The sequence below is a fragment of the Chinchilla lanigera genome, unplaced genomic scaffold (genome assembly GCF_000276665.1).
Source record: "Chinchilla lanigera isolate Chin_1 unplaced genomic scaffold, ChiLan1.0 scaffold00018, whole genome shotgun sequence".
NCBI classification, from domain to species: Eukaryota; Metazoa; Chordata; class Mammalia; order Rodentia; family Chinchillidae; genus Chinchilla; species Chinchilla lanigera.
In genome coordinates, this window is record NW_004955419.1 from 2,817,088 (window position 1) to 2,840,849 (window position 23,762).

The 23,762-nt window shown below is 43.5% G+C and overlaps 1 protein-coding gene across 5 annotated transcripts in view; it reads left to right on the forward strand.

Annotated features, from left to right (window-relative positions):
• Positions 1-23,762, forward strand: part of Mapkap1 (mitogen-activated protein kinase associated protein 1) — a 230,844-nt gene that overhangs the window by 160,426 nt on the left and 46,656 nt on the right. For 4 of the 5 annotated variants that reach the window (XM_005382456.2, XM_005382455.2, XM_013513217.1 and 1 more), the window contains one exon: positions 14,775-14,882. The exons of the other annotated variant lie outside the window; for it this stretch is intronic. In XM_005382456.2, coding sequence (XP_005382513.1) covers positions 14,775-14,882 — 108 coding nt within the window. The remainder of the gene's footprint in view (positions 1-14,774; positions 14,883-23,762) is intronic. 5 annotated transcript variants of the gene reach the window in all.

Consider the following 23,762-nt stretch of genomic DNA (forward strand, 5'->3'; position numbering starts at 1 on the left):
GAGAGCATGAGGCTCTGGGGAGACATCTAGACACGAGCCACAACACACACTGCGAGAAGTGGGGCTCCACTCCTGCCATCAAAGCAATTTTCCTGAGCCTCCTTCCCTCCAGCCTAACTGCTCTTTGAGATAAGTGAAGTTATCTCAAAGGGCTTCCAGCAGCAGACACTCAGGAGTGACAGGGTTATGGGATATAGAGGATGCAGCGCTTGAAAGGAGATCTGGCACTTGGGAGGCTGAAGCAGGAGGGTTGCTGTGAGTTCGAGGCCAGCCTGAACTACATAGCTAGACCCTGTCTCAAAAAAAAAAAAAAAAAAAAAGAAGAGGAGCTCTGAGAACCCAGCAAGGCAGCAGTCCTGCAGGGGAGGGTTCTGGGCTAGGGCAGTGACTTGTGTGAGATGTCAGGTCAAACCAGACTTCTCAGAAAGGAGGCAGTCTGGTAATCTGGTAGGACCTGATACTGTGGGGTACAAAGGGTGAGAGGTCAGATAAGATTTAGGAGGTAGCCATAAAGGAGGGGTATGACTTTGGCAAAGCAAGGCAGCATCCGGTTGGGTGAAGGGAATGGCACAGCCATGATATGGGGGTGGGGAACCGTGCAGAATGGGGAGGAGACCTGTTGGGCTGGATCCTAGATGAAGTGGTCAGAGAAGGAATGCACAGACAAGAAATTGGGATGGGTAGAAGGCCTTGAGAGTAGCACCATTGGTAGGTGTGGGGGAGTTGAGAATGGTAGGGTTTTACTCATGGAAGAGAACCCTCAGAGTTTGACCCTACAGAGCACCCTCTGACAATGGGGTGAGAAGTGGAGGGCTGGTGGCCGGGAGGCAGTTGGGAGACCATCCCCGTGGCGGGGTGATAAGCAGTGCAGGGAGCCTTACTAAGCCAGTAGAGTCTGCAGAACTTGGGAGCTAGAGGCTGGGGATTTATCTCAGCACACCGCACCTGCCTGGCAAGCGCAAGGTCGTGAGTTCGATTCCCGGTACCAGAAAAAAAAAACAAAAAACAAAAAAAGAACTTGGGAGCTGATTTAATGTCAATAACAAGGAAGCAGGCTGAGTAAAAATTATTCCAACCTGTGAGTGCTGTGAACACCTAGGAGTCGGTAGAGGCCAGAATCAGTCTCAGTTACCTTTGCACATATAGTGCCTAGCTTAGGACATGGCTCATGGAGGGAACGTGCTAAATGTTTGGAGAACCAGCTGAGTTAATTCATTACAAGAATTGGGTGTTGTAATTGGAAATACCATTACAAAGAAGAGCTGGTTTGAGAAAGGCAGGCAAAAAAAGTGTATAGTTGATTTTCCTATAAGGTTAGAGGCTAGAAAAGGCTTGGAGTTCTCTCTGTGCCTGGAAAGGCAGAGGCGGGGCATTCATTGCCAGTGGCATTTCCCTGGAGGGTTGGTGGGCTCTGGGGGGCCCAAGAGGCCCCACCATAACCTACTGCCAGTGTCCAAAGGAGCTGCCCCCACAGCAGCTTGCACCGAGCTGCTCATACAGCACTCACTGGTGCCTCGCTGAATCTGCCCAACATGGAGCCATTATCCTCACTTTATAGAGCAGGAGACTGAGGTTCAGAGGGGGTGTGCTTTACCCACGCCAGTCTCTGACATAAGCAGATTTGAAGGAAAGGCTTCACATTCCAATGTATCATAACAGAGACTGGTGATTGGAAACACTTGGCCCTAACTTTGCTCTCCGTTGACTCTGGCTGGAGTCCCCGCTTTTATATAGCTCTGAAAAGGCTACAGACAAGTGAAATCTCCCTTTTGTTTGTTTCTTTTGTTTTTATCCTTAGGTGCTTGTGACTAAATTCACTAATTTCACTGGCTGTCAAGGCTGTGTTAAGGAAAATGGGTTTGAACTGCTGTGGTTTTTGAGTACTGGACTGGATGTCAGAAACCTTTGCCATCACGGGAAATTCTGTCACTCTGGATTTACTATCTGTTCCCCACAGCTGAATTCCTCAGCAGTGTGATTTAGCACCCTGGCTCCCCATCAACCAGTTTTGGCATTTATTTGAATGCATTACCCCACTGGTTTCCATAAACTATTTTACAATTGTTTAAAATAAATGACTGTTTATTTCCACAAAAACCATCTGTATTTCTTTGCAGAGCAACAGATAACTGTATGTAAAATTTGGTAATGTCACAGTGACTCGAGTTAAGAGAAACAGATTGGACTGAAAAATTGGATGCTTAGGAACAGTGTTAAAGGTTTCCATCCTCTCTAAGAAGTGATATCTGGATTCGAAGGAGAAAAAAAATATTTCTTTTTTACAAGTAATATCAGGCCTCCTTTCTCCAAGAGAAGTACATTTCCACTGGCTGGCCAGTGACAGGATGTTGACCAGGAGCATTCCTCAAGGTAGTGAAGAGTTGGGCCCTTAGCATACTCTCTGCCTGCAGTGGAGGGTGGGAGGCTCCTGGCCAATGACTTCCAGCCTTCTCCAGGTTTTGAAGTTTCTGGCTGTCTGTGCCGTACCTCTTCTTGCTCGGAGGTTGAGTGGGTTCCTCACAGAGTGCTGTGGCAGAAAAGGTGGGTCTGCTGAGGGTGCCAGCCTGTTTAGGAGGGTGGTCTTTCATTCTCCAGGTGAGTCACCTAGATCTGCATAGCTCCATGCCCTACCCACTCGGAAACCAGAGTTAGGGCCCTATTAGAAGCCTCTAAACAGCAGGGGCATTTGGAGTCAGGTGGAGATTCCGGAGCTCCACATCTGTGTTGGATTGTAGCCAAGCAGGTGGGTTGCGTTTGTCCCAGATACTACCCTTGTATGCTGAGGCTGTCCTAGGAGAGCAGAGACGCTTAGAGATGCTCTCCACCCTTGACTCACATTGATATGAGAGCTCTTCCTCCATGAGCTGCTCTAAGAAGTTCAGAGTGGTGACACTGAAGCAGAGCTTTGATTCTGTGAGTAGGAAGCACATGGACTGGGTAGTAAAGTGGAGGGAGAACTGCTGTAGACTAGGGACTGGGGGAGCAAAGGCTCAGAGGGTTTAATCTGCTTTTGGATTGCTGCATCAGGTGATGGAAAGAGATGGGGCCTGTATGGCTGGAGAACTAGAGATCATCTTCTTTGGAAGCAGAAGCAGGTTCCCAGGCCTATGGACCAGGTGGCTGAGGCTGCACATTTAGTACAAGCTGTGGGCCAGGCATCCTTCTACGATGCTATTTATCTACATTTACTTCTTAGAGTAACTGTAAGTGCCTTTATTCCCTCTTTAGATGGGAAAACAAGGTGTAGAAAAGTTAGGCAGTTTATCCAGTGTCACATAGCTGGTAACATTATCAAAACATTATCAAAATCTATAAAGTGAAAAGCAAAAATCACCCTCTGGTATTACCTCATTATATACCATGTGGGTATTAACAGAGCAACTCTGAGAACATTTGGCTCATACCCTTCCAGATTGTGTGTATATTTGTGGAATGTGTATGTGTATGCGAGTATTCCACAAATACATGAATGCATGTGTTTAGTTGGGATTTACATTATTACATACAGTATACTTTTTCTATGCTGAGTGTTGAGGTTCAAACCCAGAGCCTCATGTCTGTTAGCCAAGTTCTCTACCACCGAGCTATGCCCTCAGCTGCTTTTTAAATTCCTTAATATATTATAGAAATCTTGGGCTGGGGATATAGCTCAGTGGCATAAGCGCCTGCCTGGCACGCTCAAGGTCCTGAGTTCGATCCCCGGTACCACAAAAGAGAAAAAAGAAAAGAAGCTTCCCGGATGGGGGGCTGCCTGGGGATTTAGCTCAGCAGCACAGTGCCTGCCTCGCAAGCGCAAGGTCGTGAGTTCAATTCCCAGTACCAGAAAAAAAAAAAAGAAATCTTCCCATGTCTTATTAACTTAGCCCATTTTTATAATAGCTATATAACATCCCAGTGAGCAGATACACTGTAATTTATTTAATGGTTTCCTACTGATAAACATTTAGGTCATATGCAATTTTCAATGCTGCAGTGACCATCTGTGAACATATGTCATTATATACTTGGGCTAATATTTCTCAGAATGGGCTTGTAGAAGTGGATTGTTGAGTTGTTTGATTTTAGATGCCACCCTGTTGAGGCCATTCTATTGAACAAAGATTACTGAGCATGAGCAAAGCCTGTTACCTTGCTGGAGCCTTAGGAATATAAAGTTGAGGTTTTAAAAAAGCTCCCATCCCCACCCCATCTTTAAAGAGAGCCTTGATAATGGGTGAGGGAGAGACAAGTCAACAAAAATGCTTCGAATCCTGCATGCTCAGTGTACTAGAGAAGCAAGGGCCCCAGGAAGGTAGGATGGAAGCACTCTTGATTCCAACGGGGAATCAGGCAAGCCTGGCAAGGGAAGGGGATATGCCAAAATCTATGCTCCCTACTCCTCCTGTGCACCCATCCCCGCAGCTGGGTACTCAAGAAGAAATTTGTTCTGAAGAATTATGATGCTCCTGCATTTTCTCCTACACAAAGAAGGAAATCTCAGCTGTACGCCCTTTCCTTTCCTCCTCTTGGCACTTTCTGATTGATGATTAGAAATGATGGCAATACATAAACTATTTTTCTTTTTATTTTATGACCTGGTAATAGCAGTAACATATTTCCAGTAAATGTTTTCTATCGCAATAAAAAAGTTGTAACAAGACTAGAAATGGGTATAGTTAAACCCTAAAGAAATCACACTTTCAGACTGTGAATTGAGGTAGTAACTCTGTAAATCATTTGACTTAGAGAAAGAGCGCCCCTCCCCAAACAAAATCCCAGCCAGCAGCTGGTATGCACAGTAAGTGGCTGTTCCGAGAGCTGGTGGACTCTCAGCTTTGACCCTTCAGTATAGCTCTGCACCCTGTCCTCCCTGCGGCCTAGTCCCACCCCTTTCTGAACCAGTAAATCACCTCAGCCTTGCAATTGTATTTTTTTTTAACCCAGAGATCAAGACTGATACTATTCACTATGGAGTATAGCCTAGGAAAGTGGTTAAAAGCGCAGGCTGTAGAATTAGACACACCTGCATTTTTACCCTGGCCTCGCCATGGGCACATGGCTTGATCGCTCCAGGGTTAATTTTCCTCCTGGTAAAATGGGAACTATAACAGCACCTACTTCATAGAGTTTTATGAGCATTTAGTAAGCCAGTGTGTGTGAAGGACCTTTGTGAAGGACCAGGACAGTCCTCGGTGTTTGTTGTTGTTATAGTCTGAAAGTGAAGTAATGTTTGACTTGTTTTCAAAAAGAGCAAGTTGATAATTTTTTTGTACAGCAGTATACTAGCTGACACTTGCTGACTGCCTACTGTGTGCTAGGCATTGTGTTACACAAAACCTTTGCGATTGTTCCATGAAGGGCTAGATTAGCTAACTTGCTGAGTGTTGCATAGTTTATAAAAGTGCCAGAATCTGCATCCCCGTCATTCTGACTTGAAACTCACACTCTCACCCCCAGCACACTTCACCTCCACCATTCGGCTGATGCAGCAGGGTAGAAATTGGACAGCTGAGTGGTTCTGGCTTACACCAGGCACAGCCTCCTTTGGCTGATAAAGACTTGGCACTGAGCACATGGAGAGCCTTTCTCATAGACTACCAGGGCAGCCGAAAAGCAGCATTTCTTCCTCCTGCTCACAAGCAGAGCAGCTCCTCTGTGCCTCCTTGTTTTTGCTCTCTTACTCTTCAGAGGATGAATGGCTGCTACATCTGTGTGTCTGGTGTCCTTAATGTGCTCTAAAAATTAGGCCTTTCCCAGCCTTTGTCTTTAATTTCTGATTCTGGCTGACACCTTCATTAATGGTCGAGTGCAAGCTTTCAGTCGACTTGAAGACTACTGTGTAAAAGTGGTTTTGCTGTCCTATCAATAATGGTCATAATTTCCCCAATACCCTCATCAGCAGTGAATTGAGTCTTGCAGCAAAGAAATGGAAACCCCAGTGCAGTGGTTTGAAGGTGATTTGTCTTGTAGACGGCGTCTTCTTTCAGTAAAATCAGGTCAGTGCAGCACTGCTGGGTCAGATGTAAGTCTGAGACAAATTAGTTGGAGGAAATTGATCATTTGAACCTTTGGTTATTTTTAGCTACAGTCACTTTTCATAGCTTTTTTCTTTATTTACATTTGTTTTAATAAACTTTAATCATGATTATCAGGCAAATTAAATGTCTTCTCAATTTCAGGAAAGATCGCTTTCCACACACCCCACAGAAGTGCCTCCCCTCACAGGTTTGGGGGTTGCCTCCATTCTGGCAGTGGCATTGTTTAAACACTTCAACCCACTCCTCCTCATCTTCTGGCCGGCCTCTGACTGGGGTTTGTTTATTGCTCGGACTGGCCCCTTGACCAGTCTGTTCTTCATTGCTATTGAAAGTTAATGGGGGCAAAATTGCATTCCCAAACATTTGAACCTGAAGTGGCCAGGGCCGAACTTAGTTGATCTCTGGTGATCGGTTCAATTTAGTTACGATTTTTTGCCATTAGGCTGGGGCTGAATGATGGTGATTTGGTTGAGGCCAAATGTCTGAAGAAAATTGGCTCTCTGATAAGAGTGCTGTTATCAGAGGGGGCTACCTTCTCATTTACATTTAGATGAGTATTGATTATTTATTTACTCAGAGAAGTGAGATTCGTTTCCAATCTTATCTTTCTCGTCTCTGCTTGTCAGCAGAAAGAGAGATAGAGCTCCTGACATCAGGCCAAGATAACAGCACTTTGTAGTAAAGATAAAAGTTGGAATGGGCCTTTTTCTAGTCTTGACTGAAAGGATAAGTTTTAAAAATTAGAACTGATGGGTCATGCTTTCAAAACCTTTCCTGAAGGTTTTGCAGTTTAACTAGGCAGGAGAATTGGTTTATTGGAACAGCTCTGGTCTTTCTTCTTTTGTAATGGGAATTGTATTTAATTTGATTATATTCGGCTGTTTCACTGAGAGCAAATTGTGTATTGGCTCAGAAGAGGCTAACGTGTGACCTTATTGTCATGTCAGCTTGTTCCTTTTTTATTATTTAAATTCCATATTATCCAATCCGAGCCTCAGGTGGAGTAGAAGCTCTTGCAGTTATCACTTGTGTAGAGTTCAGTGCTTATATCAAGATCAAGCAGAAAATGCTGCAGTCCTGGCTAGAGGAAGAGTTATAAGCAAGGGAGCTAATACTAAATGCACACACTGTAGAAGAGCTGGTGTTGAGCCTGAGCTCTGCTGTCAACCGAGTCAGCCTGTCAGTGATGGCTTTGGCTCGCTGAGGAGCTCTGGATTCAGCCAAGCCAACAAGGCTTGGCACTCTTGGCCTCAGATGGATCCTTCAACCCACTGTCAACAGTGCCACCAGAGGAGTCTTACCAAAATGTAAAGCTATCATATCTCTGTTCTGTTAGCATCTGGTACTTATAAGAGAAAATCCACATCTTGACCACCAGCGCGGACCAGGCCTCTCGCATTCCTCGACAGCATGGGCCTCTTCCACACTGAATTTCCCGTGCTCTCTGTGGGGTCTCCTGCATGTCTGGAGGCATGCACAACCTTCTCTTGCCCTGGCTCCCAGTCTTCCACCACAGAGAAGAGGGTGACCTCAGTTGGTTTTTCTGGGCTCCCACCACACCCGGACCTTACCTCGGTGAGACCGCTGATTGGGTTCTTCCATAGTGTGTCCATGCAAGCGTGTTTTGCTCCTCCCACAGCCTCCGTGACGGCATGGACCATTGATTATTCACTTCTGTGCCTGGCACATTATTGATGCTAAAAAATCTTTATAAAGTGGGTGTACAGATTTATTCTGTGGGTTCTGGCATTTACTTCCATTTTTAGACCATATTTGTAGGACCTGAGAGACTAGGAAACTGTAGGAATCCTGGCTGCTAAACAAGTCTCTAGTCTTATATGCTGTCTATAGTCTAAAACCAAGTTTATTTAGATAGATATGTGCCTATTCCCTTGGGTATGCATGAGAGAGTGTGGACATGCACTTCGGTGCCAGCATCCCCTGCATGGTGCACCTACCCTTGATGTGTTCGCCTGTTGTGACTCATAGGTGAGGGATCTACCAGACCTTCCTCGTAGTGGTTTCCAGTTCAGCCTGCATTAGAATAATACAGCTGTGCTGCTAAGCACTTGGCCCAGGGGAGTCCTGGTTGTCTCTTTTAATCCTCACAGCCACCTTCCGAGAGAAGTTCTGTTCTCTCCATTTTGCAGATGAGATTAAATAATTTCCCCAGGAGGCATAGCTGACAGTGTTACTCCCTCTCAGGGTACAAAGACAGTACCAAGGGTTTTCTTTCGAGACAGAGTCTCATTATGTTCAGGCTGGCGTTGAACTCATTATGTAGCCCAGGCTGGCCTTGAACTCAAGATACTCCTGCCTCAGTCGAGTGCTAGGATTACAAGTATGCGCCACCACATGCGGCTAGTACCAAGGGCTTTCTGCCCAAGCCCAGCCTTCCCTCTTATTTGCATACACTTAGCTTTTTCTGACTAGAAGAAGAACTTTTAAATGCAAGCAGCTCTTCAGCTTGGTGAATGGAAAAGAGTTGACATGAAGGCCTTTTGACAATCTTTTTCCTCACATAGTTCTCTGGTGCTCAACATGCAAAAAGCATTTGTAATACATGTTATAATAGGATAAAAATACACTAACTAGAGCCAGGTGTGGTGGCTCATGCCTGTAATTCCGGCACTCAGGAGGCTGAGGCAAGAGGATTGCTGTGAGTTTGAGGCCAGTCTGGGCTACACAATGAGTTCAAGACCAGCGTGAACTACATAGTGAGACCCTGTCTCAAAAAACAAAACAAAACAAAAAACTCACTGACTAGTAAAGAAACTACATGCAAGGAGAAAGAAAATACAGGGTGAATGGCAAGGTGACTCCTGAAGAGGAGCTGGCACAGAGATGTGTGCCCAGTCAGCATTCAGGGAACATGTTTAGTGCTGAGCTTCCTAATGGGCACAAGGGAAAGAGATGCGGTCCCCGTTAGTGACAAGAGTTATATTAAACTGTCTAAAGATAAAAGGGCAAGCCAGTTTCTCAGGGGACGACCACATTCCCTGATAATGGGGTCTGAGGGAAGTTTCTCTCATGAATCTGTGGAAAGAAGATGCAGAGTGATAGGGGCTGCAGGATGGCGTCTTTCCCTGCTGACACTGACAGGTGCTTTCCATTGGGTTCCACCTTTCAGCTGGCCTTCAGCTGTTAAAGAATCATGTGCTAAATTCTTTTACATTTCAATCAGGGGTTAAAGGGACCAAGGACGCCTCCCTGAGCATTTATCCACCCCCCACAAATTCTACAGATTTGCTTTGTTAACTCCTGTGCTGAGATCGTTGCCTCCAGTTTACAAAATTCCATAAAAATCCTAACTGAGTGCTCTAACTTGGAACTCTCCCAAAGTGCCCAGAGCAGTTTGTTCCTGGACCATTGGATGACATGGTATTGCCCCAATAAATGCATCATTGGATTGCCCAAGCAGGCTTCCTCATCACTGCAGAGTAACTGCTTCCCACAATCTTCTTTTGTGTTCCCCTCTGCTGTGAAGAAGAAGGCCTGTGGCTTTGTGTGCAGCTGTGACATTTTAAAACCTTTTTCCAAAGGGTGGCTGTTGCCTAGAGAACCATGTCCTGTTCAGTGTGAAAGACCCTTGTATATTTTATATATTCATTTCTTTGGCAAAAGTATATTCATAGAAACTGACCCCACAGCTTGTCTTTTTGAAATGACTTTTGGCTACTGTTATTTTCTTCCTTCTCTGTCAGCTGCCTAAAGATTGAACAAGCAGTTGATAGATGCTGTAGTTTGATATATATTGTGGTCCAGGTAATCATAATCTTGATCATCATCAACAGACATTATTAAGAATTTGGTATGAGTGATGTGCTTTGGCTCATACTGGAGTATAGAGAATATAAGCCTGGGCGTTCCACTGGAAATTCTAGTTCCACTACTTCCTGAAAGACATCGGGCAAGTTATTTAGCCTCTGTAATCAGTTTCTTCCTCTGTCAAATAAGGTTCATATTCTTTATGTCCTATAGTGACTAAAGATTAATGAGATGATCTGTAGCCACATAGTAGGTTCCGTGGTGGTGGTAAATGATCAGGATTATCATCTCCTGATGCTGCTGCAGTGCCATGATGAGGATAATGATGGCTGACACTTAACACTCCTTGTGTCAGGCACTGCTTTACAACTCTTAGCTTGTTGACTCTTCTGACAGGTTTCTTAGGTAGTTCTATCATTGCCCAAGCGTATAGATGAAGAAACTGACAGAGCTTAAGTAAACTGGCACAAGGTTAGAGCTCACAGGCCCACACTGGATATCCAGTGTCCTCTCATCACACCATGTGGCCTAAAATGATCAGTCCGGCCTTTTTCTGGGGGAAATGTATGAAGCAGTCTTTTTTGGAGAGATCTCTTAACTAGTAGTATTCAGGCAAGAATTAAGGAGAGAAGTATGGATTTGTAAGAGGCAATTTTCCATTGGAGTTTACATCCTGAATCACATACTTAGCTTACCCACCTGTTATGACTTGTGGCTAGATGTCTCCCCAAAGCCTCATGCGGTCATAGATGGGGCTTTTTCAGAGGTGACTGGATCTAGAGTGTGTGATGCTGGGATTGATTTGTGGTGCAATGCTACGGTCCAGGGTACTAGGATTAAATGTGTGAATGCTACCTGCCTGAAGTAGCCTGGATTTTTCAGGGACAGAAAGCACTGTGGTTGTCCCTTGTTGCTTTGTTACCTCCTGCCCACCATGAACTGTTTCTCCTCTGTGATGCCCCTCTGCCATGCCACTCTGTCTTGGAGCTAGCCACTTAAGGACTGAAACCTCTACAAACTCTGAGCTAAATAAACCTTTTCTCCCTTTAACTTTGGGCACTAGGTATTTTGTCTCAGCAATAAGAGAAAAATAACTAATGTGCCATCCCATTTACCCTAAAGTCAAGATGACTCAGTCCTTTGATGAGTTCAGAAGTGGGTTTCTAAATTGTTCTTTACTTGTATGGAAGAGCAGGGAGTACCCAGGGCAGAAAGCAACATTCAGAATTTCAGTTACTGACAGAACTGAGCTTGGATAGGAATACCCTTAAGGAAAGATGGCAGGGTCTTCCTGGTGGGGGAAAGATCCAATGATTATATTTTCATAGGGGGTTTTGTCCTACCATGGATCCAGAATACAGCCATAGCATGGGATATTTGGTGTGTGTAGATTTCATTAAAATAAATTATTTCAGATCATTTTCATTTTGAATTTATAGAAACCATAAATTAAGTGATTCAGAACCCAGATGAATTCACAAATCGACAAAAATCCATACTTATAGTATAAACTATGGCCTCTTTATAATTGGCCAGTAATTTACAGTTTGCAAGAGAAGGGTTCAAAGCATACAGGCTAAAGCTCTAAAGAGTCCAAAGACCCTTAGGGTTTTTTCCTTCCTACTTCCTACCTTTGTAATTTTGGGCAAGTTACTCCATAAAGCCCAAATCTGTGATATGGGGAGGATAGTGTCTGTCTCTCAGGGTTGCTATAAAAATTCAAGGAAAGGACATACAGAGCAAACTTGGCACATAATGAACATAAAAGCAGAATTAAAAGTGATCATAGGGCCAGGCGTGGTGGCGCACGCCTGTAATCCCAGCACTTGGGAGGCTGAGACAGGAGGATTGTTGCAAGTTTGAGACCAGCCTGGGCTACAGAGTGAGCTCAAGGCCAGCCTGAACTGCATAGTGAGACCCTGTCTCAAAAAGAAAGAAAGGGAAAAAAAGTCATCATAGTAGGATTCAAGGAGAAAGTCCTAAAACATCCTCTGAGGAGACAAACTGATTTAATAGAAATATATGCAGGACCCAACAAACAAGGGGGTGAATGTCAAAATAATGGCATTTAAAGCTTTGAGAGTAGGTCAGGGAATCATGGGGGTAGGGACCCCTCCTAGTACTCCCTGATGCCCCCCCACCCCTCACCCCAGCTTCCTGGGTCATGTTTCCCAGGCAGCCACACAAACTGGAAGGAAAACATGTGCAGAAGAAGGAACCTGAAATTCCCTCCGATGCTGCCAGGCCTTGGCTTCCATTGCTCAGGAAAGGGCAGGAGTGTGTACGATCCAGTGTCAGTGGGCTGACAGCTCAGGAGCCCAGGGCCCTGTGCACTACTCCCAGAGCGCCCATGCCAGGGCACAGGGTTATGTGTGATGAAAATCTCTGTCTGCATAAACAGGTCCTGTCTGCGTTTGATTAAATTATTGCATGTGAAAAACCCATTGGAGATGCCACGATGTGTGATAATTACATATTTTCAGAAAAAATGACATAGTAATGAATTAGGGAACTTTGAGTATATATGATATTTTTTTAAACAACTAAGGTAGCCTTTGTTGTTAGGAAATTTTTAAAGTATGGAAAAATACAAAGGAAAAACAAAAGCACTCATAATTCACCAGTATTCACATTTTAAAAAGAAGCTTCTAGTCTTTTTATCTTCTATGCACTTACATATATTTTTTATAGTTCTAATCATCCTGCAAATATTGTGCATAATTGCTGTATTAAATATTTTTGTAGTGGTGCTGGGGATCTACCAATTCCCGACACCAAAACATATATATATTTTTGTAGGATCACTCTTAATATCTTCATGGTATTTCAGTAATTGCTCAGTTGTTAGATAGACATGAGTTGTTCACACATTTTGACTTTTTTATAGTCTTTTTTTTTTGGTACCAGGAATCAAACTCAGGACCTTGTGCTTGCCAGGCAGGTGCTTGTGCCGCTGAGCTATATCCCAGGCCCTTGACTATTTTTTAAATGAATTATAGTTGTCCCACAGTTGTCCCTCTGGGGAACTGGTTCCAGACCCCCACACTCACAGATACCAAATCTGCAGATGCTCAAGTCCCTTGCATGAAATGGTACATACCATTTGTGTAGAACCTATGCTTGTCTTTTCAGTCATCTCTAGATTATTTACAGTGCCTAATACTATGTAAATGCTGTGTACTGCATTATTTAGGAAATAATTACAATAGTCTGTACATACTCAGTATGGGTGTGGTTTTTTTTCTCCTAAACAGTTTGAATCCATGATTGGTTGGATCTGGAGGGTCGGCTGTATTATAGCTAAACTTTATACCCTCACTTCACTGTAAATTCAGAGAAGTGGTGTCAGTGTCTCACACATTGTGCTGCTAGGAAGTGCTGGGGCTGTAAGCTATAGGCCATGAGATGATTTCCCAGACCAGTGTCTTAGAAAGCAGCTCTCCAAGTTCAGGGGTGACTCCTTTCTTGCAATGACCTAAATGGGCCCACGGCTAGGTTGTCTAAAAGTTTGGCTTAGTGTGATTTTTCTGTGACTACTTCTAGCAATGACTGTGCACATATCCAGTGATCAGCAAACATGCCTGTCAGTTGACAGGTGTCAGCATTGATGTGTGACAGGTAATAGGGACTATGAGAATGACCTGCATTCCATATTCTTATTTACTTCACATTGTTGAAATTAGAACCCTACTGTGTATGATGTTGAAACACAGTGCCTTCTTGATCTAAATATAGTGCATGACGTTTTCAAAGAGCTGTGTAGGCTTCTGCATGTGTATTTATTTAAACAGTCCGAAAGGGACTGGGTATATGTAAGAACTCCATGAAGAACTCTGTTAGGACCTCTGTTGGAAGTACTAATGAAATTCCAATTAGAGAAAAGATCAAACAAACTGAAAATAAAATAAATCTCCACAATGCTACAGAGGAACACATAACACGGAAGAGGAAAGCTACTAGAAAAGATTAATGAGGAAGTACTAGACGTGAATAATCAACAAGTTGACAACAGCTGAAGAATGTATGTAAAAATACGTGTTCCACCTGGAGCCCAGCACAGCCTCTCCCGCTCTCCTCGGATCCCTCGCTCCTGTCTGAGCAAACGCACCTTTCAGATGGTTTCCTGTGCCTCTCATCTTCTCAGTAACCCCTAGCAAATCACAGGAGCCGTCATTTGATTCTGGTCATTGGGCCTGTTAGGAGGTCCCTGCGAACAACAACACTGTCATTTTGGTTGATGAAGAAATGCATGAATAAATGAATAAAGTACGCCAATATTTCATTAAGATCTTCAGAATCTTCTGTGTGATGCAAGATGGCTAGAATTCCCGGCCTCTAAGATTACTGAACCTTTGTCTCTCATGTTTTCATGAATGTTTCAACAAAAACGCGAACCAGCAGCCTGCCAACTGTCTATCACCGTAACCCAGAAACCTGAAATTTGTTTTCTTAACGTTCACGTTTTGAAAAAAAAAAATTGCTTCAATTTTTGAACTTTCATATCAGAGTTCTAAAAATACCTTATTCCTAACCAATTCACTCAAATGATAATCATTAATAGTAAGCAGCATTGAAGGAGTGCCTCCTACCTGGCAGGTACACTACTATGTGTTTTTCCTATGCCATCTCTGATCTTCACGGTCATCCTTCGATAATTCTTCAAGGTTGATGTCGATCCCCACCGTACACACTAGGAAAGAGGTCCATAGACGATAGGTTACCCGCTCATACTGAGAAACAGTCGCCATGTGTGACTCCTCAAAAGCCACTTACCTCTGACCTGACTGGGGGAGAACTGAGTGGGAACAGATAAATGGGGAATCTTGTGGGGAAGACCCCAAGTCCTTCTGTGGGCTTAGCTAGGCCCTCGAGACAGACTTCGGTACTTTCCTTCGGCTTTCCCAGCTTTCACCAAGATGTGGTGATTTCTAAATGTTAAATTCACTCTTTCAGACTTCCTCCCCTCCTCCTGCCCCTTTGATCTTCCAGGCCCCCAGTACCGCCTGGAGAAGCAGAGCGAGCCCAACATCGCCGTGGACCTGGAGAGCACGCTGGAGAGCCAGAGCGCGTGGGAGTTCTGCCTGGTCCGCGAGAACAGTACGTTGGCCGCCTCGCTCCGTGCCCGCTTTGTCCGTTGCACACGTGCTTTAAGGCCCATGTGTTTGGGAACACTCACTAGCCTGGCTTCCCCAGGCAGATTGGAAGTGACTGTTTCCCAAGGCAGACCGCAGCCTTGGTGCCAGAAACATATCCCAAAGTGAAATGATAGATTCTGTGCTGTTTGGCAGAGTCCACATCCTGTTTAGGCCTCAGTGATTAATATTTGTCTGTTGAGCTCTGTCTTCCTAAGTTAGGAACAGCCCTGCAAACAGCTTAGAAACATCAGGACTTTGCTGAGGCAAAAACTATTTTCTATGTAAAGCAACTGGCCCTCTTAGGATCACTGTTCAGGCGTCAAGCTTTAGAGAATTTTAACCCTTTAAATATTCTCAGCAAAAGGAAGTTGTCATTCCTAGTGCCATGTCAAGAACTCTTTAAAAACTTGTTAGTTTCTTTTGTTCTCTCTCAGGGCTTCTAAATTGTGCGTTTTTGCTGCCTCTGTTCTCTCCCACTGACTGAAGGGGAAAGCAGTGTGTGAAAACCGCAACTGCGGCAACATGCTGTGCCACCCTTCCTGCTCCAGGGTTTTCACAGGGCCACTGCTTCCACCTGAAACACTCTTTCCTCATTCTGCTTAACTCTCATCCTCCGTCCCAGGTTAAATGTGACCTCCCTGTCCCCGCTGCCTGAGCCCGATCATCCCTCACTTGGCAGCCTGTGGTTCTGCTGTAGAGCATATACTCTTCACTGCACATGCTTCTGCTTCTAACTGTGTGTTTTTCTCAGGGATTGATTAGTGTCTGTCTCCGCACTAGACTGTCAGGTCTGTAAGGGTGTTGCCGACGCATACCAACTTGCCCTTCACTAACTCACTACCCTCATAATGACCATGCACTGCAGGAGGTCGAATGAGGAAATCAGCAGCAGCTCTCCATTCTTGCCACCAACCCCCTAAGCCAGACCTGCCTACTGCTCTTTGACCAGGGCTCCTGTGGCCTCTTCTGGAGCGGTATCCTCACAGCTCACCAGGAAAGCAAAACGGGTTCTTGGCAACTGGCAGCAAACTCTCTAAGGCAGGTTGGTCATAGTATGCAACTGAAGCTATAAGAATCTTATATAAACTGGGCATGGTAGTGACACCTGTAATCCCAGCACTGGGGATGCTGAGGCAGGAGGATCGTTGTGAGTTCAAAACCAGCCTGGGATACACAATGGGCTGAAGGCTAGCCTGAACTGCATAGTGAGACCTTGTCTCAAAAAGACCCCCCAAAAAAAGAATCTTATGTAAATAACACAAATAAAAATCACTGATTCTCAAATTGTCCCAAAAAATCCACATAAATAGGAAACATTTGTTAAAATGTTCATCCTTATCAACAATCTATATATAAACATTTTAAACCAAAATGTGACTTACTCCACCTATTGAACAAGCCAACTCCTTGAAAAAGAACCCTTATGCCGGGCATGGTGGTGCATGCCTGTAATCCCAGCGCTTGGGAGGCTGAGGCAGGAGGATCACTGCAAATTCAAGGCCAGCCTGGGTTACAGAGTGAGCTCAAGGCCAGCCTGAACTGCTTATCGAAACCCTGTCTCAAAAAGACAAACAAACAAAAGAAGAACCTTCATGGATGGGGAGAATGCATACAAGGAAATAGGCATCCTTAAACTCTGGTAACAGTAGTATAACTCAGCATAGCTTAGTTGTAAGCATCAGGAGACTTTAAAATGTTTTACCCTGTATTTCTGTTTTTGGAAGTCTCTCTTGAGGAGAAAATACTGAAAATGCAGCAAGTATTTATGTAAAATGATAAATTTTTGCTGTGTGTATCTGTATGTATATGTGTGTGTTTCTGGAGTTATTTGGGGTTTTTTTTTTTTTTGCAGTACTGAGATGTGAACTAAGGCCCTCACACTGAGCTATACCCTTTTATATCTCAAATATCCTTTTTTATGTTTTATTTTGAGACAGTTATTGATAAATAACAATTGATAAATTGTTCAGATTGGCCTTGAACTTGTGACCCTCCTGCCTCAGCCTTCTGAGTTGCTGGAATTACAGGCATGTGGCATCACACCTAGCATAATGATAGTTTTCCCCAGTATTATTTCTAATTTGGGGAGTTGTTTTTAAGAGGGTCTCACTATGTCATCTAGGCCATCCTTAAACTTACTGTAGCCCAGGCTGACCCTGAACTCAGAATCTTCCTGCCTTAGGAGGACTCCCATGTGCTTGGATTATAGGCGTGTGCCAACACATCCAGCTTCACAGTATTTTTTCTAATATCTAACACAATATGAATGTCAGATAATTTATGTCTATCCTTATACTGGAGAATTATGCAGGGTTGGTTTCCAGTAGGATGTGCTCTCTGATCACAGTGAAATCAAGGGGAAAAAAAACTAGGAAAACTGCATATGTTTGGAAATTGAGAAATAAGCTTCTGAAGCTATGGTTTTTAAAAAAGAAATAATTTTCTAAAAAATTAGCCAGGTGTGGTACACACCTATAATGCGGCCTCCAGAGGTAGAGGCAGGAGGATTGCAAGTTCGAGTCTAGCCTAGGCTTCTTAGCAACTTATTGAGACTCTGTCTCAAAATTTAAAAGTGGGGGAGGCCTGTGGATGTAGCTTGAGTGTGAAAGCCCTGGGTTCAATATCCAGTGCCGAGGGGGGAGATACATATACAGTTTTCTTAAATGAAAATTCTACTGAAATTTTGAGATATGGCTAAAATAGTATTTTAAGGAAATTTCATAGCCTTCAACTTTATAGTCTTTTCTATATTACAAAAGAAGAGCTAAAAAATAATGAGGTAAGCATTCAGCTCAGAAAATTAGAGAAGAGGTTGGGCATGGTGGCTCATACCTCGAGCCCCAGGACTCCTGAGGCTGAAGCGGAAGGATCACTATGAGTTCAAGGCCATCCTGAACTACGTAACGAGACCCTATTTCAAAATTTAAAAAAAGAAAATTTAAAAAGAGACCTAAAAGGAAAGCTAAGAGCAGAAATTTATAAAAATCATACATCTAATGGAAGAGTTAGTTCTTCGAAGAAAACTAATCAATAAAACTTTGATGAGATGGATTAAAAACAAGGAGAGGAAACAACAGAAAAATACTAATAGTAACAAGATTGACTAGAAAATGCACTGCAGGTCCTACAGTCATTAGACAAGTAACAGAAGGTTATTTTAAAAACTCCATTTCAAAATTTTGAAAATAACAAATTTCTAAGAAAAGACAACTTATCAAAAATTGACACTAAAAGAAATTGAAAACCTGAATGTTCCCATAATTATTTTGAAAAGTTGAATTAGTAACTAAAAACCTTACACAAAGAAAATCCAGTCCCAGATGACATCATGGCTAACTCCAGTGAGGGAATAAATAACTAATCTTACATCAGCTGCTTTAAACCTAGAACAAAGCTTATCTTCTCCAGTTCATTTAAAGAGGCAGTCATAGTCTTAATGCCAAGCCCCAGTAAAGACCACACAAGACGAAATTTTTGATAGCTGTCTTACAAATACAGATTTGAAAACCCTAAACACCGTATTAACGAAGTCCAGCATATTATTGAGAAAATACAACATCACCAAGTTGGACTTATTCCAAGAGTGCAGAATTGGTTTAACAGTAGAGAAACCCAATCCATCTAATTTGTCACAACACCAGATTAAAAAAGGAGCAAATTGTCTCAGTAGGTGCAGAATTTTATTTAGCCAGTAAAAGTTGTGTTTGGTAATGTGAGAAAGTGATTTTAATGTGATGTTAAAGAGAAAGAATGGCAAAATTACAAAATAGCACATACAGACTACTCCTAACTATGTGAAAACAAGCAAATAAAAAAGAATAGAAGAATTGGAAGGAAAATATTTGTTGTGGTTATCAGTAGTTGACAATAACTACCTGAGTAATTCATTTTTTGCCTTCTTGGTACAGACTTGTGCTTTTCAGAGTTTCTAAAGTGAGTATACGTGTAAGAAAAAGCACACAAGAAATAAGGGTGAGTGCATATGCACAGAGTTTAGAGGAACATCTCTTACTATAAAGCTTACAGACACTTGAAGTCTCAAACCACTTGCAGTACACCACAGCCTGCCAAAGGAAGAGTTATGCCAACACACCACTTCATAACTTGGCTGAATTTTTTATCTAACACAAATGGCCAGTCCCTTACTCTTGGTCATTTTCTTTCACTCTTTAAAGACTCGTTTTTTTTATTAGCGTCCCGGTAAGTGTTTTGGATATGTAACACTTTCACATGTCAACAGTATTTTTAGTCAGATAACACAAGTATGTTTATTAGAAGTCTCCTTCCTTCCATGCTTTATTTTCCCTCCCAGAGAAAAGAATTTTTGCCACTTCCTTTGGTATTGTTCCAGGGATCACTGGTGCATATGTAAGCATATTCTGTGTGTCTGTGTAAATAATTGTGTACGTGCAAGCAGACACACACACGCATTCATATTTGTAGCTCCCCTTTTTAAAAAACATGATAGCAAACTATTCTCCATTTTCCCCTAAACGTGTTAACCGTATATTGTAGATATTATTCTATATTAATTGCATACTATTGTATGTATAAATTCACCAGTTCCTTTTTAACTGCTGCACATTATTCAGCAGGATTTTTTTATTTCAGGTTAACTTTGCTTTTGCTTCTACGATGAGGGCCAACTTTCTCAGGTTAGGAAACAGAAGCCATGAGGACTGGTGGGTAAAGCTTTGAAATCTGGGCTTGAGCGATTGCTCCATCTCTAAGCATGAGCGGTCTTAATTTAGTTGTGTGACCTCTGTGGCCCACAGCATCTTTCTCTCAAAGGATTTGTAAGATACTTCCACCTCTTGCACTCTGTGAACCAAAATCAGTTCATGAAAGAAAGGGTAAAAGCAGGCAGTGGTTGGAAATCAATGGACTATTATAACTAGTGTACAAAATGCAAATAAATTGTTAAAAAATATTTTTATACAAAGGTTTTTGTTTTTGTTTTTGTTTTAAGTAGGGAGCCCAAGTAAGAATCAGTAGCTACCTATGAAGAAGTTGGACTGAACCAAAAGCAGGGAAGGAGGATTGGTTGGTTTTTTTGTTTTTTGTTTGTTTTTTGTTTTGATACCAGGAATCGAACTCAGGAGCTCGCTCTTGCCAGGCAGGCGCTATGCAGCTGAGCTAAATCCCCAGCCCCAGGAAAGTATCTTTAAAATAGAATTGCTTTCACTTTTGCTGGTGTGTTTGATCAGGACAGGTGCACTGTCCATAAAGTAGCTTCAGAAGCAAGCAAAGCTATGGCCATGTGTTATGCACCGTGTAGGAGACTGGCCCGCAGAGCCGACTGCCGGGCTCACATCTGACCGGGCTGCTTTTCACTCTGTGACCACAGACACTTTACTTCACCTCCCTTGGGTAGTTTATCTGCCCTCACGAGGTTGTTGGGGGATTCAGTGAATTTTAATTCTGGAGCTCCAAGAACAGTGCCTGTTACATAGTAAGCACTCAGTAAATGTTAGCTGTAATTAATAAATAATGGAAGAGCAGCGTTCTGTGGCTGACGGAGCAGATGGGCGCAGGCGTGAAAGTCTGCAGTCACAGAACTCCCAGAGCCCTCAGAGATAAGGAGAGGAAAGGAGTTGATCCAGAATGGAGGGGAATGACCGTGGGGTGGGGGTGGGGGACCTGTAAGCCTGTATCATGGGACTAAGGAATGTAGAAGAATGGTGCTTTCCAAATGTGTTTCAGTGTTCCAGAATGGATATATACTTTATAAATAAAACCACTGGAGTACTGAAACTGTTCGTAGCTGGACATGGCCTCACATACTTGTAATACCGTCTCTTAGAAGGCTGAGGCAGGAAGATCTCAAATTTGAGCCAGCATGGACTACAAAGGAAGACTGTCTCAGAAGACAAAAAGAAGAAAGAAGAAAAGACTGCCACGAATGGAGAAAAGCCTTCAATTTTTCTTCAAAGGCAGATGGACCATAATATGTTTATATCAGTCACATCAAAGGGTGTTTTAAAAATTATTCGGGCTTTCTTTTATAAGGCCTGTGCTAAACATTTGCAAATGCTTTCTCCGACAAATGTTACAACTACCCTGTAAGTCATACTTCTTGTGAGGAAAGGTTGTGTCTTGCCCAAAGTTGCCAGCCAGATAGTGATGGGACCAAAATTCTAAGTCAGCTATCTGATTCCAGAGCCCACTCTGAGATTGCTGATAACCTAAATTTTCAACCCTGAGAATGGCAGTGACAATTGTCTTCATACGCTGTGAGAGAAAAGCTTGCAAATGAAGCTGATATGACAAGAGTTTCTTCCTAGGGACTGAGAGCTAACATTTGTGCTTGGATCTTGGCCTAAATAAGAAAATGACAAGCCAAAGTCCTTGAGCTTTCCAGTTTGGATTCTTGTCTGATAATCTACTGCATCCTTCAGCCAACTATCTGCTCGAAGCTGGAATCAGACCAGAAGGAAGCATTGAGTATGTTATGGAGAGGATGTAATGTCACAAGACTTCCATTCTTGTCCAAGCTTCTATATAAATCCTGGCACCAAAGTGAGTCTCAATTTTCTTTTCTGCCAAGTGTTCTTGGTGACCTTTCCTACTGATCACATGTGTGTAGCCCATCCAGAAAGAACCAATTTATTCTTTCCATAGCTTTGAGACAGAAACTCTGGAATTTCCCACCACCAGAGCCAAAATAAGCCTGAAGTTAAACCAGTTTCGTGGAACACCTATAACGAGTCAAATATCTGGTGTTTCTGTTTTATCACTCACTGTGTTGTGGGAGTTCTAGGCCAGAAGCCTGTTTCTGGGGGACCCAACAGACCAGGTAGGAGACCTGCCACCGCAAAGGTCCAATCAAAAAGGTGAGTGCTGGTGAAGCAAGAAAGGCACTTATTCAGTGTGGCCACCCTGGAGTGAGAAAGGGGCCAGCATGCCTGTCTTTGGGGCACTGACAAGAACTTCAGGATCACATAGGCGAGGACAAAGTCAGGGGTAAAAATATGAATGGTCCAAAAGTTGTATCACACTGTGGTCTCTGGTTGATTATTTTCTCAGCCTGGTTCAGTGGGGTATGCTGGCCTTGGGCAGTTCACTTCCCATCATGAGATGATTTTTCCAGTTGAGGGGCATCAATTCCCAACTTGGAGTGATCTTCCCACCTGCAAGACTCACTGGTATTTTTTTTTTTTTTTTTTTGAGACAAGGTCTCACTATACAGTTCATGCTGGCCTTGAACTCACCATGTAGCATAAGCTGGCGTTGAACTCCCTGCAGTCCTCCTGACTCACCCTCCTGAGCTCTGAGAGTACAGGTGTGCACCAGCATGCCTGGCACTGTTCTGGAATCTTGAAAAGTGGCTCAGTTACTCTTACCCTGGTGTCTTTAGCCTTGAATGAGAATGAAAGAGGTTAGGTAAATTTAGAGCTAATCAACCTTGTATCACCAGTTTTTAGACAGACCCTGTAAATGATCAGTGGGCATTTTACCCAAAGTGTAAGGTAGCAAAAGAGATGCCTGCAGGCGCAAGTGAAGAGTCAGCACTTTTAGCCAAAGAAGCCTTTCAGTCCCTGTTACAACTAAGCTGTGGTTATGATGGTTCAGCATAGTACTTCATTAAGGCAGTCACTAGACTCAGCCTCTAACACTGGGCAAATCAAGTCACTTTTCTGAGCTTCCATATCCTGTGTAAACAGAACGTTGAATCTGCTTCACAAAGGTTCTGTGAATATTCAGTGCCATATAGGCACTGTTGTGATAAATGTTTAGGCTAGTATGGTCATCATCTTTATAGAAGACGTACTGAGGCTCAGAGGGGCGAGGAGATTCGCTAATGTCACATTCATAATAATAAAGACCCTGGAACTTGTGTCTTCTGTCCATTAGATCTAGTAAGAAAGCTGAATCTAATTGCTTTATTTCCTGAGGAGCAGTTGCTGTAGAGAGAGCATCAGTGCTCCTTAAGCATTAGCTCAGCCTCCTTTGATCTCCTGTCTTTTGAAGGAGACTCACAGAGCAGCTAAAACCTTCCATAATTTCATTGCCTCACTTCTTAATTTCCCCATTTTAAGGGTAGACTAGGGAAGCGGGGTGGTCCCCCAGACAGGGGCTGTGCTAGGGAGGAGCATCCTAGACCAGGGTGTGAGAGCCCTCATTCACTGCTTTAATGGCCCTTTAAAGGCCCAGGAGACCGGGCAGCTCCTCCTAGAAGCCTCCCCAGAGCTGGAGATGTAGCTCAGAGGCACACGCACCAGCTTGGCAAGCGCAAGGTCCTGAGTTCAGTTCCCAGTATCCCCCCAAAAAGATAACAACTTGAGCCAGTTGTGGTGGCACATGCCTATAATCCCAGCACTTGGGAGGCTGAGGCAGGAGGATCGTTGCAAGTTTGAGACCAGTCTGGGCTACAAAGTGAGCTCAAGACCAGCCTGAACTACATAGTGAAACCTTGTCTCAAAAAGACCAAAAAAAAAAAAAAAAGAAGAAGAAGAAGCCTCAGACCACCTGGCTGCCACCCCCTGGGCTCAGACTCTCTCTCCTGTTCCTCTCGATCCCTGATTCTGTGACATGGATTTGTTCCCTTCACTCACACACTAGAGTGACCCCCTCCCCTGGTCAGGGACTGTGTGTGAACCCTGCCCACATCCCCATGTCTGGCCAGACCTGGCTCACTCCCCTGATGGAACAGGGCTCCCAGGCCCCTGCCCTTACCAAGGTTCTCACTGGGGCTCTAGGGCAACTACATGATGCTTCTAACTAAAACTCAAAGTTTGGGCAAGCATTTTTATATGCAGAGGTGGTTCTGTGGTGGTATTTGGACCCCCTTCCCAAAAAACACCACTGCTAAATGAAAAGGAGGAAAAGCAACCCTAGGAGA